This window comes from Betta splendens, chromosome 2, assembly GCF_900634795.4.
Source record: "Betta splendens chromosome 2, fBetSpl5.4, whole genome shotgun sequence".
Lineage (NCBI taxonomy): Eukaryota > Metazoa > Chordata > Actinopteri > Anabantiformes > Osphronemidae > Betta > Betta splendens.
The window spans coordinates 20,799,064-20,816,386 of NC_040882.2; the positions used below are offsets into that span (position 1 = coordinate 20,799,064).

The 17,323-nt window shown below is 45.5% G+C and overlaps 1 protein-coding gene across 5 annotated transcripts; it reads right to left on the reverse strand.

Annotated features, from left to right (window-relative positions):
• Positions 1–959: 959 nt before the first annotated feature.
• LOC114867479 (titin-like) lies at positions 960–14,922 on the reverse strand. Of its 5 annotated transcripts, XM_055506980.1 has the most exons (20): positions 14,848–14,922; positions 14,579–14,611; positions 7,397–7,663; positions 7,045–7,317; positions 6,601–6,858; positions 6,099–6,350; positions 5,737–6,012; positions 5,281–5,535; positions 4,914–5,189; positions 4,524–4,826; positions 4,149–4,412; positions 3,774–4,022; positions 3,495–3,608; positions 3,393–3,408; positions 3,249–3,316; positions 2,920–2,970; positions 2,736–2,789; positions 2,584–2,643; positions 2,263–2,319; positions 960–2,043 (listed from the first exon to the last, which is right to left on the reverse strand). In XM_055506980.1, the coding sequence occupies exons 1-20, from the start codon at positions 14,882–14,884 to the stop codon at positions 1,958–1,960; spliced, it is 3,249 nt and encodes a 1,082-aa protein (XP_055362955.1). In that variant the 5' UTR covers positions 14,885–14,922; the 3' UTR covers positions 960–1,957. The 5 variants fall into 5 exon arrangements, 4 of the variants coding, with proteins under 4 accessions (XP_055362955.1, XP_055362954.1, XP_055362953.1 ...); XM_055506979.1 differs by lacking the exons at positions 14,579–14,611; positions 14,848–14,922 and adding an exon at positions 8,139–8,876 and having other exon boundaries at positions 3,774–4,016; XM_055506978.1 differs by lacking the exons at positions 14,579–14,611; positions 14,848–14,922 and adding an exon at positions 8,139–8,876.
• Positions 14,923–17,323: the final 2,401 nt, after the last annotated feature.

The following is a 17,323-nucleotide window of genomic DNA, read 5'->3' on the forward strand; positions in this document are numbered from 1 at the left end:
GGAGGTGTCTCCGGAGTTAGCTGGTTGCTGCAGGTCGCTGTGGATGTTGTACAGGGTGATGAGGCGGTGAATGAACTCATCCACTGGTTCGTCTTCCAGCTGTTTGCAGGTTGTGACTGCTGTCACGTCCGTTCTGTGTAAAGCTTCAGTTATGGCGGCTGCCAGTGCAGTCAACATGGTATAATTGATTGTCTGCGTGGCCCAGTCTGTGTTAGAGAGTCGTGCAGACGGCTCAGGCAGGTTGTCGTGCAAACGGTGTACGTCTGCAGTCTTAATTTTTCTGGCAAGCAGACGCTCATCTCGCGATCTGGAGCGATCTCAGCTCCAGTGGGTCTGTACTCACGGCAGAAACGTATGAGTTCATCTCCAAAGTCTTTTCCTGAAATCATAGGATCGGGCAGGTTTTCTGCAGCGTCTCTGACATCGCTTGCTGTCCATGGGCCGTGAACAAGGATCGGACCCTGTGGTCCCGCTACTTCGACCATGAGGCACATGAGCGAGGTCTCCCCCTCATCTGGTTCTCTCTCGTCAATCAACTCCATCGGTGGTAGCGACCATTTTGGACTTAGTTTGTCCTAAACCACAAAGTCGACCTTCAGTGCAGATGAACAGCGCCCACAACCACACTACAAACCTCAGTACGTGCTTCAGCTTGGTAAAATCCTGGTTTCACGCAGCACCTGGTTACAACTTCACCCACAGGAAGTGAGTGAACCTGAGTGAACACAAATAGGCTCATGACCAGAACTGAGAGTGAGGGCAGCTAAAATCCTGCCCCATGAACGAAACTTCTCCCTTATTAGAACTAATGTAAAAATAATGATTTGACGCCAGAAAGCAGAAAATCAACAGTTGCACACGTGAATCAGAGCCTAAATCCACTGTGGGGTAAACGACCGCTGCTCACACTGTCAGACTTGGGCAGGCGTCGGACCCACATGCACAGCACAGAGGCGCGATGATGGTTAAACACAGGTTTATTTTGCAAGGCAGGGTCAGACGGTCCAGGTCATACACAAAGGCTCAGTAATGAAGTACAAAGGGGAGCAGGCAATCTCTAGTCCAGTAATCAGGCAAGATTCGGTACACAGGAGGTCTCGGTGAAGGTACAGGCAAGGATTAAGCAAACTCACGGTCAGATGGTCAGTCACGGTTCTTTCACAGACTACGGTACAGACGAGGTTCAGGCAGGATACAATGGTCAAGGCAATCAGGGTCAAAACACAAGAGGCTATACATGAATCGCTGGAAAGAAGTTCGGGACTTAAGAAACTCGACAATCTGACGGCTTGAGTCTGTGCGAGGTGGATGCTATATACTTGTAGGTGATTACTTAATTACTGACAGGTGTGGATACTGGGAACCGGTAAGTGACAGCTGACTGAAACAGGAAGTTAACAAAATAAAACAGGACGTGGCGTGACAACAAGACATGGCGTGAAACATGACACACACAGCAAAAACAGACAAGACCGTGTTAATGTTCAGCCAGACTGAACTAAAGCTGGTGAAGACTAAGGGTAAAATTCCTCCAATGCATCATAAACCACACACAGTGATTTACATAATGTAACAACCAACATTAAACTAACTAAATACACATGATCCTAATGAAGCTGAACCTGTGCAGCTCTGTGTCAGTACCTTAGACTATAGTTAATGGATTTCACCTTATACTGTGGTCACCATACAAATGTTTGGGCAAACTTTTACCTTGTGCAATATCTGGTCAATCCATGGTGGAATTACCCATCACCTCAGTGTGCATGTGTGTATATATAGGATACATTATAATTTTTTTTCTTAAATTGTTCAGAAACATTTGGTGTTATTTACAGAATTAAAGGAAAACAACAACATGGACTGATCAAAGATCTGACAATTCGTTATTTAACTACTTTACTTTACATGAGTTCTACCGATGCATCACATCTGCAGAATAAGTGGTCGTACTAAGCTACATGGCTGCATTGCTGCTAAAAGATGTTCCAGGTTTGACCTGAGAATAAAGAAGCTCATCAGTGGCTGCAGCACAAGGTTTTCCTGTCAACAGAGAAGTGATTCAGTTGGTTTGTTGTAATGTGATAATGACGCATGATCATATACTGAATGACTGTAACTGGATTTAATTCATGTTTTTTTGAATAAACATAAATTAATAAAAAGTACAGTACGTAAAGGTAAACCTGTGTATTAATTACAATGACTATGGCAATAATTACTCAGTGACTCAATGTTGGGGTGGATGCAGGCTGTACTGACCTTTGACCCTCTTTCTCTTGTCTTTGTGTTTGACCTGGACGTAGAGCAGAGCATCGTCTGAAACAGAACAAACATCTGTGTGACATAAACTTGGTGGCTGAAAATGCTGCTCTGGTGTTTTTAAAAACCAACAGATGCCTCAATAAATACAAAAACATGTAACTTTATTGTCAAAGACAGATGGAGATGAGAGAACATATAAGTGAGTATTATTGGTCATGGGTTCATAAACATTAAAACCTAATATAAGACCTGGTGCTGATGTAATAATTTACTGCATTGCATGATTACACATTCCAGCAGCTTGAAGCTCGGCTCTACCTGCAGGTCGTATCTTCAGGTCAGAGTAGACTGGGCTCTCTGCTGGTTTATGCTGCCTTCCTGTTAAAACAAACATCCATGAAGAAGAAATGATCACATCTACAGGTACTGAGCAAAAAACATCTTCCTCTGGTGCCACTAGTAATACTCACTGTTCTGTTCAAAGGATTTCAGTTCAATGACAGAATATGTGACATCTGAAACATCTGAAACATACATGATTTATTATTATATTATCAATCACATAATATTATATTATTAATCACATGGAGTTTAGCTTTGACTTGAGCTTCCATGAATCAGAGTAAAAGCCATATTATGTTAATGTTACTGTACCTTTTCCAGTGTTTTCAGAGTCATTCACAGATTCATAGATACCAGTTTCAGCTACAAAAAAACAACACAGTGGGAACAACTACTTTAACAGCTTTGTAAACTAAGCTTCCTAAGCTAACAGTGGCTAGGAAACTGACCAAACTGTGGAACAATAATGATACTATATATAATACAAGATTCCTCCTATAGAGAAGTTTAACTGTATTTAAAAAAAACATTACTGATAAACTTCACATGGCTTCTATTTAGTCAAATGGCTAAAGAGCACATTCCTTTAAAAAACAGGTTCCAGCATCATCATCAGTCTAAATGAGAAGAACAGTCATTACGTTGGTTTTGATTCTGGCTGACACTGGGAGTGGTGTTGGAGGTCCATACGGTTCCTGAATGAGTTGGCCTGAAGAGAAATACACAGTTAATACAGAGGTTTAGAGGCCTGCTGGTAAATTAGGATGAGGAGACAGTGACCTGACCTGATGTAACATGAACCTGTAAGTAAAACAAAAAAATGATTACACTGTTGTGAACTCTAACCCTGCTACAGTTATTCCAGTAAGAAAAGAAGATCATCTCACCCTTGGACCGTCTGAAACGACATAAAAGGAGCAGAAGAAGAAGAAGCAGACCGACTCCACAAACCAGTCCAACAACCAACATCACAGGAATATGTCCATTGCTTGACTTCGAAGCTTTGATGAATAATAAATATTGAATAAATGCACAAGTATATGAAATATGTCCAAAGAATAAACACATGTAGTGTAACATACATTGTGCAATGTATGATTATAGTATATTCTTCCTTAGACAGAAACTGATTTAACAAACATCCAAACGTGTTATTTCAGCCTCACCGTTCACTGCCATCCAGCTCTGTGGAGACTCTCTTCCTTGGGACCAACACTTGTAGAAACCTTCATGTGACTTTGACACTGCAGAGATGTTCAGCTCTACTCTGCTGTCGTTTTGGATCAGTTGCTCATTGTGATAGAAAAACACACTGGAAGGTTTTTGTCCTGTCTTCAACTTACAGCTCAGACTCACAGAGAGTCCCTCAGTCACAGGACGGACAGGACTCATCAGGATCAAACCTGGACCTACATCTGGACGACAGTCACAGGAAGATTCAGTGGAGCAGAAGAAGAAAACTATTATCAGATATAATATTAAACCACATAATACAGAAGATGTTACAAATGCTTTAAATGAATGAAAATAATCACACTCACCATGAACAGTGATGTTGACTGAGTTACTGAAGTGTCCTGATCCAGACTCACACCAGAACACTGCAGAACCAGACTGTGATGTGATGATGTCACATCTGGATCCAGATGTTGTCCAGTAGGAGCAGGATGACAGGAAGCCTCCTTCAGGAAACCTCCTGACTCTCCACTCAGTAGAGTTTCCCTCACAGCTCAGTGACACAGAGTCACGGGTGAAGTGTTGAACTATGTCAGGACTCACTGTGAGAGACGCTGACGGATCAACATCTGAACAACAAAACATTTAACAACAATCAACAGTGGAACTTTAAAGAACAAATCCACACGGTTCCTTCAGCAAACGTTGGTAGAAAGAAGCAAGAGTCCAAACAAACTGACCTCCAGACCAGACGAATGCTGCTTTGCTGTAGTCAGTGTAATACACTGGTTCTCCTCTTGCAGCTCTACACACATATCCTGCTGTGTGTGTGTGTCCATCAAGCATGTAGGAGCCCTGTTCAGTCCCATGCTCACTACCAGGTAGCAGCTCATATCTGTAGGAGCTGTGTGAGCCATCAGGAACAGTCTGGTACCAGTAGAACCTCCATCCTGCAGATGGAGGCTCAACCTCACAGCTCAGAGCTACTGAGGCTCCAGGACTCAGCCAAGATGGAGACGCTGTGAGGACACACTGGGCTTTATCTGATGGAGAGACAACAAATCACCTTAAACAAATGGTGATGTACATTTAATTAGGTGTTAATATTTGTATATCACAGTAAAACGTACTGTAACTGACTGTCAGTCTGATGGATTGACTCCACTCTGTTGTGTCATGTTGAGCGTTTCTCATTCTGCCTCTACAGCTGTAGTTTCCACTGTGGGATGAAGAAGCTGAGGTGATGTTGACTTCATTCTGTTGTGTGTTTGTTGTTCTTGGTGTTTTCCATTCATATTCCCACTCAGTGTCTCCTCTGTCCTCAATCTCACATCTGACAGTGATCGTCTCTCCACTGAACAACTGAGTCCAGTTGGGATGAAGAGTCACGACCACCTTGTTTGGGACTGTTTGTGATTTTAAAGGTCAATGGTTTAATCATTATCTTGAGTTTTGTTCTAATCTACATTGTGTGTTTCAGTTTGTGTGCACACTCACCATTTTTGTTGATCCTCACTGAGTCACTGTACTGTGTGTAGTAAACTGGGTTTCCTCTTCCTCCTCTGCACCAGTACAGTCCTTCCTGAGAGACACTGGTTTCACCATCTTGTGTGATCAGGACCTCAGAGGATTTGTCTCTGTACCAGTAATATTTCCAACCAGATGATGACGTCACAGAGCAGCCCAGCGTCACACTGCCCCCTACTGGGATGTCTGTCTCATCACTTCTCAGTTCAGCTTTTGGTTTTGATGCTGTTCAGTTTAGAACAAATACATTAAAGGGTCATTATGAGTCTCCATGTAATGACTACTGTGATCTACAGTGTGACATATTTAGTAAATGGTTGTGTAATTGCTGACCAGCTCTGAGATGTTCAATGATTGTTAAAGTTCATGTCCTGTGTATTAATGAATATTTACAAATGTAACAATGAATGAATGAATAAAACTCACCTGTTACTGTCAAACGTAGAGGATCACTCCATGCTGTTGAGGAATAACTGTTGGTTTTCTGTCGACCCCTACACTTGTAGTCTCCACTACTGGAACCAGAAGCAGTGAAAACCCAGAGTTTCCTCCCATCTGCAGTTCTTCTTACGTTGCCTTGGGTCCATTCATATTCCCACTCAGTGTCTCCTCCAGCCTGGATCTCACATGTCAGAGTGATCTCCTCTCCTTTGAATATCTCAGGCCAGTCATGCTGCCTTTTTACAGCAGCCTTGTTGGAAACTTCACACATTGTAGAAAAAACACAAACATAAACCATGAATAGTTTCAAATGATGGATTAATGTTATTTATTACAAAGATTCTCACCTCTTTCCTCAACAGTGACTGAGACACTGTTCTGTGTGTAGTAAACTGGGTTTCCTCTTCCTCCTCTGCAGTAATAGTTGCCTCCATCTGTGATTCTGATACTGTTAGATTCAGTGTTTGTTCTGATCAGAGCTGCTGATCTGAACCAGTCGTATTTCCATCCATCAGAACCGTCCACAGAGCAGCTCAGTTTCACGCTGCCTCCTGCTGCTATGACTGTGTTGTCTGATGTCAGTGAGGCTCTGGGTTTATCTGATGTCAGTTTACAAAGAAAACATTACATAAACATGGTTAGAAGTGCTTTAAGTAAATAAAACACTTACAATTATACATGTCTTTACACAAAACCAGGCATCTGACCCAAACAAACCATGATAGTTATTTTTGATCTAACTGGACACATGAACACTTAGGAAAACATCTACAGTAAAGTTACACTGTTACAAGTTCCTCAGACCAAACTGACAACTGGAAAACTCTCATCAAGTCAACGATGACTCACCTGATACAATTAACTCAATGGTTCCACTGTTTTTTATGTGATTTGTTTTCCTGTGGACTCTAAAACACTGGTATCTACCACTGTCTTCTGTAGACAGAGCTTTTATTCTGTATCCACTATATGAAGCTATTTCTTCTCCATCTTTGATGAGTCTGGTTTCCCACTCAGTGCGTTTGTCGTCCTTCATGTCACATGTGAAGGTCACAGACTCTCCAGTAAAATACCTTGACCTGATGGGGTCAAAGGTCAACACAGCACCTGGAACCCAGCAGCAACACAAGACACCACATCATTAACATTATGTGTTAAGTGTTACAATTTAAAAAGTACACAATGTGAATAATCATTAAATGTGTCTTAGAGCTGGAGCAGAGGAAGTTGGAGAGTTACAGTTATATATTTATTATGATACAGTATCAACATGTCACATATATTGTTGCTCACCTGATACTGTCAGTGCAGCAGCTTCACTCCACCGTGTTGAAGAATCTGAGTCCTGTCTGTTTGTTCCTCTGCACCTGTAGCCTCCACTGCTGAACGCAGACACTGTCCAGTAATTAGTGTATGTTCTCTGTGTGATTGTTTGTCCACTGGTTGTTTCCCAGTCATAAACCCACTGAGTGTCTCCACCTCCCTGGATCTCACATCTAACAGTGATCTGACCTCTGATCACCTGAGTCCAGTCCAGTTGTAGGCTCACAGACACATAATTAGAATCTGATACAAACATAAATATTAAATAAACAAAAACAACCCCAACAAATAAAAACACATTAAACACAATAAACAAACTCACAAGTTATCTTGATGGTGACATATTCACTGTATTGAGTGTCGAAAGCTGGTTCTCCTCTTCTTCCTACGCACGCGTAGACGCCTCCTTGTGAGACTCTGATTTCTCTGTTGTCTCCATCAGCTGCTGGTGTCACATAAGTGTTTGACGTCTGTCTGAACCACTCGTATTTCCATCCATCAGAACCGTCCACAGAGCAGCTCAGTCTCACGCTGTCTCCTACTGATATTGTTGATGGACCTGCAGTCAGTCTGGCTTTGGGTGGTTCTGCTGTTGTTAAGAAACAAAACATGTCAATGATTCAAAGGGAAATTTCATTAAAAGAATACATAAACTATGTGTGATGTACTTGTACAGTAAATTTCTCTGTGCAAGAAAAAAGATTTTATATATAAATACCAAAATAAATGAATACAAAACCTCCTTGTTTGGTTCGTTGTTTTAACTAATATACAAATTATTTGTGACAGTGCCTAAATTTTTCTTTGAAACATTCCCTTATTTACCAGTTTATTTTAATACCAAACACTTTTCTTGGTTGAGAAAAGATCCATTTGTAATATCTGAATCTCAAACATCAAATAAAAACAATTTTCCTACCGAATATGTCAGAATAATAGTCTATACAGTGAAATCAAAATGATTCATTCACAACTACACACAGATTCAAACATCATTTGACCAAATAAACAAAATAAAAAAGATGTAGTAAACAAAATCATTTTAATAAATCATTGAAACTCACCTGATACAGTTAAATAGATTGGTTTACTGGTTTTTGAATGACTATTAATCTTGTGGTGACCAGCGCACTGGTATTTACCACTGTCTCCTGTAACTAGAGGATTTAATGTTAGACCTGAACCATAATGATAATAATCTCGTCCATCTTTGATGAATCTAATTTCCCAGTCAGTGTTTTCTCCCTCCTTCATGTCACATGTGAAGGTCACAGAATCTCCAGGAACAAATGTGGACCAGTTGGGTTCAAGGGTCAACACAGTGTCATGATTCATGTCATCTGGCACATCCTGTTTTATTTTGTTAACTTCCTGTCACTCTCCGGTTCCCAGTATCCACACCTGTTACCCATCAGTAATCAGCACCTGTATTTAACCTCCACCTCTCACCTACCCCAGTCGCCAGATTGTTAGTTTATGTACTCTTTCCAGCATTCTCTTGTGAGCCACTCGTGTTTTGACCTTGATCGCCTTGACCCTTGATTCTTGCCTGAACCCTGTATATCCTGCTACCTGTGAGAGACCCGTGCCTGATAACCTGACCGTGAGTTTGCCTGATCCTTGTCTGTACTTTTGCCGAGCCTGCTTGTGTACCGAACCCTGCCTGGACCTTGACTCAGAGATTGCCTGCTCCCTTGTGTATTGCCTCATTGAACGAACTGTGTATGACCTGGACCGTCTGACCCTGCATCATCGAATAAACCTGTATTTAATCACCATCGCGTTTCTGCGCCGTGCATGTGGGTCCGACACCTGCCCAAGCCTGACAGAACAATCTGGCCAGAAATGGACTCCGCCGGTGCAGAGAACCTCCGAGCACAGCTCATGGCTCAGGAGCAACGAGCAGCAGAACAGGAGGAGAAAACCAACGCCGCTCTCCAGAGATTGGCCGAGTGTGTTCTGCGACAGGAGACGGCGATGGCAGGATTGACTGAGGCGATGAATCGCCTGACTCAGAGCTCGACGGGAGAGACGAGACCGACTCCGAGCGCCACTGCCGCGGCTGCGCCCTTGGTCGCAGCGGTTCCCTTGGCCGTCGCTCCAGACGCCAGGCTGGGCGCCCCGATACGGTTCTCTGGTGAGTCAGGAGACTGTCGAGCATTTCTCACGCAGTGTGAGATTCATTTTGAACTGCATTCACCCGCGTTTCCCTCGGAGCGCGCTCGGGTGGCATACGCTATTTCGCATCTGACGGGGGACGCGGAAGCATGGGCGACAGCGGAGTGGCAAGACGGCTCTCCCTGCGTGTGCACCTTCGCCGCCTTCGCTACTGCGTTGAAACAGATCTTCCAGGAAGTCACCCCGGGACGCGAGGCGGCTCAGCGGCTGGTGAACATTCGGCAGGGCGGTAGATCGACGGCGAAATACGCGATCGAGTTCCGTACGCTAGCCGCGGAAGCAGGCTGGGACGCCACCGCATTGGGTGACGTATTCATCCGCGGACTCTCTCGGCGGGTCAAGGACTGCTTGGCGGCGAGGGATTTGCCCAGCAATTTGGACGCTCTGATCGCCCTGGCGATACAAATTGACCGTAGGCTGGGGAGCAACGAACGGGAGCACCATCGAGAGGAAAGGCTGCGGGAGGACCGTCGACTCCGCACTACGAGCCCCAGGAGGGGGCAGCTGATCCGTCCAGCAGGCGGTCCTCATTGACTCTGGAGCTGATGCCAGTCTGATGGACGCCGGACTCGTGGAACGACTGGGCATCGCGGCGCTCCCCCTGGCTTCTCCCGTGGAGACGGCAGCACTGGACGGACGACGGCTCTGGAGAGTCACCCACCGCACCGAGCCGGTAATAATGACTTTTTCTGATACTCACACCGAGAGAATCACGTTTTTGGTCGTAGAGTCGTGCTACCACCCGGTGGTTCTGGGCCACACATGGTTGAGACTGCACAATCCCACGCTTGATTGGCGCAAGGGGGAGGTGAGCCGATGGGACTCAGATTGTCTGAACACGTGCTTTCAGGCCTCAGTTTCCCAACAGGCACCTGCGGGGGCAACGGCGACAACCAGTGAGGAGATCGAGCAGGCCGATCTAACTGGAGTTCCTGATTGCTACCACGACCTTCGCACGGTGTTTAGCAAGGCTCAAGCGACCTCTCTACCGCCCCACCGGAAACATGACTGCGCGATCAACCTGCGCCCAGGGACCACACCACCCAAGGGGAGGTTGTATCAGCTTTCTCCCAAGGAGAACCGGGCTATGAGGGAATATCTGGACTCCGCGTTGGCCTCAGGTATTATTCGTCCTTCATCCTCTCCTGCGGGCGCAGGGTTCTTCTTTGTGGGGTAGAAGGACGGTTCGCTGCGGCCCTGCATTGACTACCGGGGTCTCAATGACATTACCGTTAGAGACTCCTACCCTCTTCCACTACTATCCTCCGCTTTTGAGTTGCTAGCAGGGGCTACTCACTTCACGAAACTGGATCTCCGTAACGCGTACCATCTGGTACAGATCCGAGAGGGGGATGAATGGAAGACGGCCTTCAATACCCCGAATGGACACTATGAGTACCTCGTCATGCCCTTCGGCCTTACCAACGCGCCAGCTGTGTTCCAGGCCTTCGTGAACGAGGTACTAGGGCCCATGATTAATGACTTTGTTTTCGTGTACCTTGATGACATCCTGGTCTTTTCTCGCTCCGAGGAGGAGCACATAGCACATGTCCGCCTGGTCCTCAAGAAACTGTTAGAACACCGGTTATACGTAAAAGCGGAGAAATGTGAGTTTCACGCAGACCAGGTCTCCTTTCTAGGATTCATTGTTAGCAGGGACCGGATTGAGATGGATCCGGCCAAGACCCAGGCAGTCCAGGAGTGGCCGGTCCCCCAGAGCCGCAGGGAGGTGCAACGCTTTTTAGGATTCGCCAATTTCTATCGGAAATTCATCAGGAGGTTCAGCAGTATTGCCGCCCCACTGCATGCGCTAACCTCGTGTAAGACAGCTTTTCAGTGGACGGACGAAGCAGAGGAGGCGTTTCAGCGTCTGAAACGCAGCTTCATCACGGCACCCGTATTACGGATGCCCGACCCACAACGGCAGTTCGTGGTGGAGGTCGACGCGTCCAACTCCGGAGTTGGGGCCGTGCTATCCCAGAGGGATCCCACAGACGGTAGGATCCACCCATGCGCGTTCATGTCCCGCAAGCTATCCCCCGCCGAGCGTAATTACGACATCGGGGACCGAGAACTGCTCGCTGTAAAAGTATCCCTAGAGGAATGGAGACACTGGCTGGAGGGGGCAGACCAGCCCTTCCTAGTATACACGGATCATAAAAACCTCGAATACCTCAGAACGGCGAAGCGGCTGAATTCACGCCAGGCCCGATGGGCACTGTTTTTCAGCCGTTTTAATTTTCATCTGTCATATCGCCCTGGGTCAAAGAATGTGAAACCTGACGTTCTGTCTCGCCTGTATGACGCGCAGCAGGATCCAGCAGAACCAGAGCCCATCCTACCACCCGGATGCCTGGTGGGGGCAGTCACATGGTCGGTGGAGCGTCGAGTACGGGAGGCCACCCGTGACCGTCCAGCCCCACGCGGCGTCCCGCCCAACCGGCTGTTCGTGCCACCCGACCTCAGGGGGAGGTGATCCAGTGGGCTCACGCCTCACTGGTAAGTGGACATCCAGGGGTATCTGGCACCCTGTTTCGGCTGGGAGAACGGTTCTGGTGGCCGACTGTGAAGAAGGACGTCCAGGAATACGTCGCAGCATGTCCCACGTGCGCCATGGGCAAGGCGTCGCATCAGCGACCGGCCGGCCTGCTGCGCCCTCTGCCGGTACCGCACCGCCCATGGTCGCACCTAGCTCTAGACTTCGTCACCGGTTTACCACCCTCCCAGGGGAAGACAGTCGTCATGACGGTGGTAGATCGCTTCTCCAGGTTAGCCCACTTTATTTCTCTACCCAAGTTGCCGTCAGCCAAGGCTACGGCCCAAGCCATGCTCGAACATGTATTTAAGCTCCATGGCTTTCCTACAGACATTGTATCGGACCGAGGGCCCCAGTTCGTCTCGCGATTTTGGCGGGAGTTCTGTTCTCTCCTAGGGGCAGAGGTTAGCTTATCGTCGGGGTACCACCCCGAGTCCAATGGACAGGCCGAACGGGCCAATCAGCAACTGGAGGTGGGATTGCGGCTCCTCGCCTCCAGAAACCCGGGGTCATGGGCCAGCAGACTCGTGTGGGTGGAGTTCGCCCATAACACGTTGCCTTGCGCCTCCACCGGACTGACCCCGTTTCAGTGCGCCTATGGGTTCCAGCCACCATTGTTTCCGGCCTTGGAGGAGGAGGTCCACGTCCCGTCGGCGCACGCTCTGGTTCAGCGCTGCCGTCGCACATGGTTGCAGGCACGGCGCACCATGCTGCAGGCACGGGACCAATACAAGCGGGCGGCCGACCGTAAGCGGACACCGGGCCCAGAGTACAAGGTGGGCGACCAGGTCTGGTTATCCACCAGGGACCTCAGGTTGCAGGCCCAGACCCGTAAGTTGACTCCTAAATTCATTGGTCCATATACGATATCACGCATCATTAATCCTGTTTCTGTGAGGCTCTCATTGCCCAGGACTATGAAGATACATCCCACCTTTCATATCAGCCACCTCAAGCCCTATAGATCGTGTCCCATGGTCCCTCCTCATCAACCGCCTCCTCCTCCTCGGATCGTGGACGGGGGTCCTGTCTACACGGTCCGGGACCTCCGCGACTGCAGACGCCGGGGCCGGGGCTTCCAGTATCTGGTCGACTGGGAGGGCTACGGGCCGGATGAACGTTCTTGGGTGCCGGCCCGGGACATACTGGACAAGTCCCTCATCAGGGACTTTCATGCAGCGCATCCTGAGGCCCCGTCCCCGGACGGGATGGGGCAACGCGACCAAGGCTCAGCAGACGAGGAGGATTCCGGCGCTGGTCCCTCCTCCTGATGTCCTCCCTCCGCCCACCCTGCTTCGTCGTCCGGCCAAGGGGGGGGATTCGAGCCCTCCTCCTGCTACCTCCCTCCACCCGCCCTGGGCGGAGGGGGGAGGGGCTCGTTGGCGCCGTGGAAGACGCCATAGGGGGGGGGGTACTGTCATGATTCATGTCATCTGGCACATCCTGTTTTATTTTGTTAACTTCCTGTCACTCTCCGGTTCCCAGTATCCACACCTGTTACCCATCAGTAATCAGCACCTGTATTTAACCTCCACCTCTCACCTACCCCAGTCGCCAGATTGTTAGTTTATGTACTCTTTCCAGCATTCTCTTGTGAGCCACTCGTGTTTTGACCTTGATCGCCTTGACCCTTGATTCTTGCCTGAACCCTGTATATCCTGCTACCTGTGAGAAACCTGTGCCTGATAACCTGACCGTGAGTTTGCCTGATCCTTGTCTGTACTTTTGCCGAGCCTGCTTGTGTACCGAACCCTGCCTGGACCTTGACTCAGAGATTGCCTGCTCCCTTGTGTATTGCCTCATTGAACGAACTGTGTATGACCTGGACCGTCTGACCCTGCATCATCGAATAAACCTGTATTTAATCACCATCGTGTTTCTGCGCCGTGCATGTGGGTCCGACACCTGCCCAAGCCTGACACACAGCATCTAAAACCAACAGTAACATAGAAACAACATCACACAACTATTAATATATGAAACCTCTGCTCAGTGACTTTGTGGATACAGAGACTGACTCCACAGAGAAAACCATATCAAGAGAATGAGGACATTCATTATTATTTTACAGGTGAAGATTGAATACTTCAACAGAAAAAGTAGACAAGATGTGTTGGATCTCAGTTTAGCTTCATCTTTGAAGTTGAATACAGTTTTTAAGTGTTATTTATTGAAACTGGATTCTTTATTTGTTGTTGCTGTGCACCAGAAATAAACTCTGTCAACTTTTATCAAATGTGTGAAGACATTTGACAGAAGGAAGAAATGACAGACGGTCCTGCTGCAGCCAGACACAGTCTGAATCATTACTTCACACAGAGCTAACAGATGATGTGAGCGCTGCACAGGAGCCTGGAACTGTGAAGACCAGTGTTGCAGCTGAAACTGGACAAGACAATAACTAAATCTTTACACACGCTGACATTTATCAAATTCAACAAATATAAATTAAAATCACTTCATGACATGTTTTTAAGTTGTTACTTTTTCAACCACAACCACGTCAGTAACCATCACTCTAAAATTCTATTCAACCAGATTTACTTCACTTCAAACAACTGTTAGTCCGATGATTGATAAACATTCAATGAACTGTTCACAACAGCTTTCACCTGAAGCTGATTTGTTTCTAACAACCTGACGATTAAATAGATTCAGTTAAAAAAACACCAGCCTAAGATTCTCCCCTGTAACAATTTAAACATCTGAGCAGTAACCTGGTCTCTGGTGTTCACACATGAAATACACAAAAAATATGAATCTAGGACGAAAAGAAGGACAATTACTCACCAGCATCATTTCCATAGATGTTCGTATTTAGCACTGAAACGGAGATGAAAACATGATCAGACATAAACAGTAATAAAGACATTTATCATCCAGGTGGTGTTTTATCAGACTCAGTTACTGTTATTTAAAAACTGTTCCTGTTAAATCTGAGCCACACTAACAGTAAACTGTGAAGAACATCCCAGTTTTACTGTGAATGAAGCTGGGTCACATCCCATGTGTATAAAAACCACCATGTTAAATAAAGTCAGAGCTGCTGACGTACTCACAGAATAATGACAGTACACAGAGCAAAGTCAGCTCCATCTTCACATCCACAGACACGGTCACTGTCGCTGTAGAGGAATGACAGCAAACACTAAGACACACGCTACAGATCATCACCTGATTCAGAGCTGCTCTGTTCTTCCTTCCTATTCACTCAAACAGCTCTCACCACAAGTTTACGCTTCCTGCTGAACAAATGTGTTGGTTTTCTATGAAATGAGAAATGAAAAAATGTGAATCATTGCAAACATGAAACTAATGAACATTAATAATATAAAGAATTTGTGAATGTGTTTTGTGTCTCTTTGCATGTTGTGTTATTGTCATGCAGTAGGGATGACACGTCAACGTACCACACACTGAACTGAACGTAGCTGCAGGTTTTATTTAGTTGTGTTTGACAGTTTTTAACTTTAGCTGCTGTGGCTGAGATAAAACAGTTAAGTTAAACACGTCAACTCTTCACTTCCTCTTTACACATAAAACATGTGGTTTCCATTACAACAGTGTTGCTAACAGAAACATGTCATGAAAGATATAGTGAATATATATTACCTGATTATTTCATACATTATTTCTTAACCTAAAACTGTAAACTACTAAATAAACATGTCAGATTTTGTGTTTGAGTCAGTGACTCACAGTGAAAACATGTGTGAAGAAGGAGCCAGAGTCAGATAACTGAGCGTCATAAACACACATGTCATTCTGAAAGCACACACTTTGACACATTATCAGTCTTTCAAAGAAGTGATGCCTCCTAAATGAAGCTTCATACAATAAAGAGATCAGAATGAATATAATGATTACATTTCTACAATTATCACATCAGACATGAAAGAGGATGTTTATACATGACTAAACACATTTGTAGAACATCAGGAACCTGGAGAACAGTTAGTGTGTGTGTCTCATACAGACCAGAACCAATTAACCAGGTGGGAGATTGTGGAGCAAACCAGAGATGAGGAGCAGCAGGACAGTGATGTTGCTGCTGTACTTCACTAGTATCGCCAGTGTCGTGCCTCAGCATTTGGTCAGTTATGGTTTGGTTGTTATTGTTTCCTGTTTGCGGTCTCCTGTTTTATTTTCACTTCCTGTTTAGTTCCATTCTGCTTTGGTTCCCTCCTGTTTCACTATGCAGTCACATGATTCATCAGCCGTAGTCCTTTTGTGTATCGACCCTTGTGTCCTGCCTGCTCCCAGTCGGTGCCTTTTGACTCTGCCTTGTGTAGGGGGCCCAGCCTGAACCTTGACTGCCTTTGCTCACTTCCTGTCTGTAGTGATGGGCAGATCAAGCTTTTTGAAGCGTTGAAGCCTTTCATCCAATAGGTTCACTCCAGCGCAAAGCTTCTTGAAGCTTCATTTGCTCCAGTAGGACATCTACTGGACGCAACAATATCAGTTGGCATGAATTTGATTATTATTATGATTATTTACAATGAGGTGAGGGGATGGAAATGATTTTGCTTTTGTAACGTTGAGATATGGATTGTGGCAGGTCTTAGACGGTATCTTTTTCTTATTTCTTCTGCTTTGGAATACAGCCACTCACATGGTTTTGCCACCGCTAACTTACATAAATGAGGACATACATATTTCATTATCACTGTGCTGGTCTGTGTACAGGCTTTTGCCTGCCTGACCACGAGCCTGATTAAACCTTCACAAGACTAAGTTCATGCAAGCTGTGCGTGTGGGTCCTTCACCTTGTTGATCTGTGACAACCAGTGTGTTGTCACCAGCACAGCATACATTAGTGTCCTATTGAATTCTAACAAACAGATTAAATCAGTTGCATCAACAGTAAACATAAATATTTACCAAGATTTTCTACTGGTAGGCTCATTTGTTTCGTTTTGACAGCATTGAGACAATTATTTTACCTCAGATTTCACTTTGCCATTTTACCATTTTTATAAAACACATGAGAAAAGTTGAAATTGAATTATGCTTTAATTCATGTTCGTTAAATTAGGTCAATATGTTATGACATGATTCTATGTCCTTAAGTCCCTGACTCAGTGACAGAGAACACACGTTTGTTCATTAGTGGAACTAGATCTGTTTGTCGCTCCCTTGTGGCCTCTTAGTGATAATACAGGTCATTACCGTAATGTTTTATTAGATCATGTCCCTTTGCTGTTTTAATCACATTAAATAAATAAAAACAGTCTGACCTATACAGTCAGTTAAGGTTTTTCTACCTGAAAAAAAACACATTCAACATCAAAGTCTGTTTCAGTTTAGACCAGTACATCTCAATTATCTCATTATTGGTACATTCCTTTAATAATGTTATATAAAAAGTTAAAAAGCTATAATAACACTTAGCACCTTTGTGTCTCCACTACATAACTGTGCTGTGACCTGAGGATGCTGAATGTAGAGTCAATCCTTCATTCTTCACATAACTAATGATAATGATTTCCCCGAGGGGATCCATAAAGTATGACTTATAAATCTTCTTCCTCACTG

What these genes read in the sequence shown, in the direction of transcription:
- LOC114867479 (XM_055506978.1), bottom strand. Translation starts at nt 8,409, where the DNA reads ATGAATCATGACACTGTGTTGACCCTTGAACCCAACTGGTCCACATTT. An exon ending in CAGCCAGAATCAAAACCAAC is followed by an intron (nt 2,971 to 3,248) that starts GTAATGACTGTT and finishes GTTTTTTTGTAG; the next exon opens with CTGAAACTGGTATCTATGAA. An exon ending in CCTGAAGATACGACCTGCAG is followed by an intron (nt 2,320 to 2,583) that starts GTAGAGCCGAGC and finishes GTTCTGTTTCAG; the next exon opens with ACGATGCTCTGCTCTACGTC.